At 54.5% G+C, this 1,400-nt stretch overlaps 1 protein-coding gene across 1 annotated transcript; it reads right to left on the bottom strand.

Annotated features, from left to right (window-relative positions):
- Positions 1-99: 99 nt before the first annotated feature.
- On the bottom strand, positions 100-1,190 carry ETH_00042030 (acetyltransferase domain-containing protein, putative; the record flags this gene model as incomplete). Its single annotated transcript, XM_013379786.1, has 2 exons — positions 100-885; positions 1,090-1,190. Coding segments are annotated over 2 exons (887 nt in total), but the record flags the coding sequence as incomplete, so codon positions are not given.
- Between the last annotated feature and the right edge of the window lie 210 nt (positions 1,191-1,400).

A 1,400-nucleotide genomic window follows, 5' to 3' on the forward strand; every position in this document is an offset into this window, starting at 1 on the left:
ACGAAAGCAGCAGCAGCCGCAACTCCAGAACAGATGCAAGAGCTGCAGCTGCAGCGGCTGCAGCAGCAGCTGCTGCTGCTGCAGCAGCAGCAGCAAAGGTCAGGCGGCAATTTCTTTCTTTAGGATTTCATATTCCGGCTCTTCTTCCTCCTCGCTTTCTGTGTCGGGTGCGAGCTGCTGCTGCTGCTGCTGCTGCTGCTGCAGCAGCAAATAGTAAGGACAAGACTCGTCTGAGGTGTATCCGCAGCTTTTCTTGTAAAATGCAACAGCCCTTTTGTTGCAGCGCAGCACAGTGCACATTATCTTTTTAAAACGCAAAGGCAGCAGCAATTCATCTGCTGCTGCTGCTGCTGCTGGTTGTGCTGCTGCTGCTGCTGTTGGTTCTGCTGCTGCTGCTGCTGTTACTTGTGCTGCTGCTGCTGCTGTTGGTCCCGCTGCTGCTGCTGCTGGTTCTGCTGCTGCGGCTGCTGCTTCAGCTGCTGCTGTTGGTTGTGCTGCTGCTGGTGCCGATGCTGGTGCTGCTGTTGCAGGTGGTGCTGCAGCAGTTGCTGCTGCTGGTGCCGCTGCGGCTGCTCCTGCTGCTGCTGCTGCTGGTGTTTCCGCAGCTGCTGCTGCGGGTGCAGTGGCTGCGTCGCAGCCCGGCGCTGCTGCTGCAGCTGAGGCACCCCCTGCTGCTGCTGCTGTGGCCCCCCCTCCTGCTGCTGCTGCTGTGGCCCCCCCTCCTGCTGCTGCTGCTGCTGCTGCTGCTGCTGCTGCTGGGGTTTGGATGACCTTATTTGTTTTGGGGAGGAATTTAAATTGAGACAAACGAGAATTAAATTTGCAAATAAAAACTTCAAACAGCAGCAGCAAACGACGGCCAATCGATAAACCCTGGTACTCCTCCTACACGCAAACCCTAAACCCTAAACCCTAAACCCTAAACCCTAGTTCTACCGGTTGATCATCGAGACAAACCACCCTCAACTCCAAACCCTAAGCCCAAAACCCTAAACCTGAGCCCTGCTTTTATTTGCACCTTACTTCGGCAACAACCCTAAACCCTAAACCCTAAACCCTAAACCCTAAACCCTAAACCCTAAACCCTACACTTATTTGCAGCTCATAAAGGTAAACCACCGCCTGGCCGTCTTCCACTTCGAATCGAAAATGAATAAAACCAATAAGAGGGTCTTTAGCCGCCTCAGCAACTGCGCGCAAACCCTAAACCCTAAACCCTAAACCCTAAAGCCGAAACCCTAAACCCTAAACCCTAAACCCTAAGCTCTAGAGAAGCCCAGCCCGAGAAAGAACCCCGCAAGAGCGCCGCGTCTCCCCCCACCCCGCCCCCAAACCCCAACCCCCAAACCCTAAACCCTAAACCCTGAACCCTAAACCCTAAACCCTAAACCCTAAACCCT

Source organism: Eimeria tenella, genomic scaffold, assembly GCF_000499545.2.
Source record: "Eimeria tenella Houghton genomic scaffold, Eth_scaff3963, whole genome shotgun sequence".
Taxonomy (NCBI): domain Eukaryota; phylum Apicomplexa; class Conoidasida; order Eucoccidiorida; family Eimeriidae; genus Eimeria; species Eimeria tenella.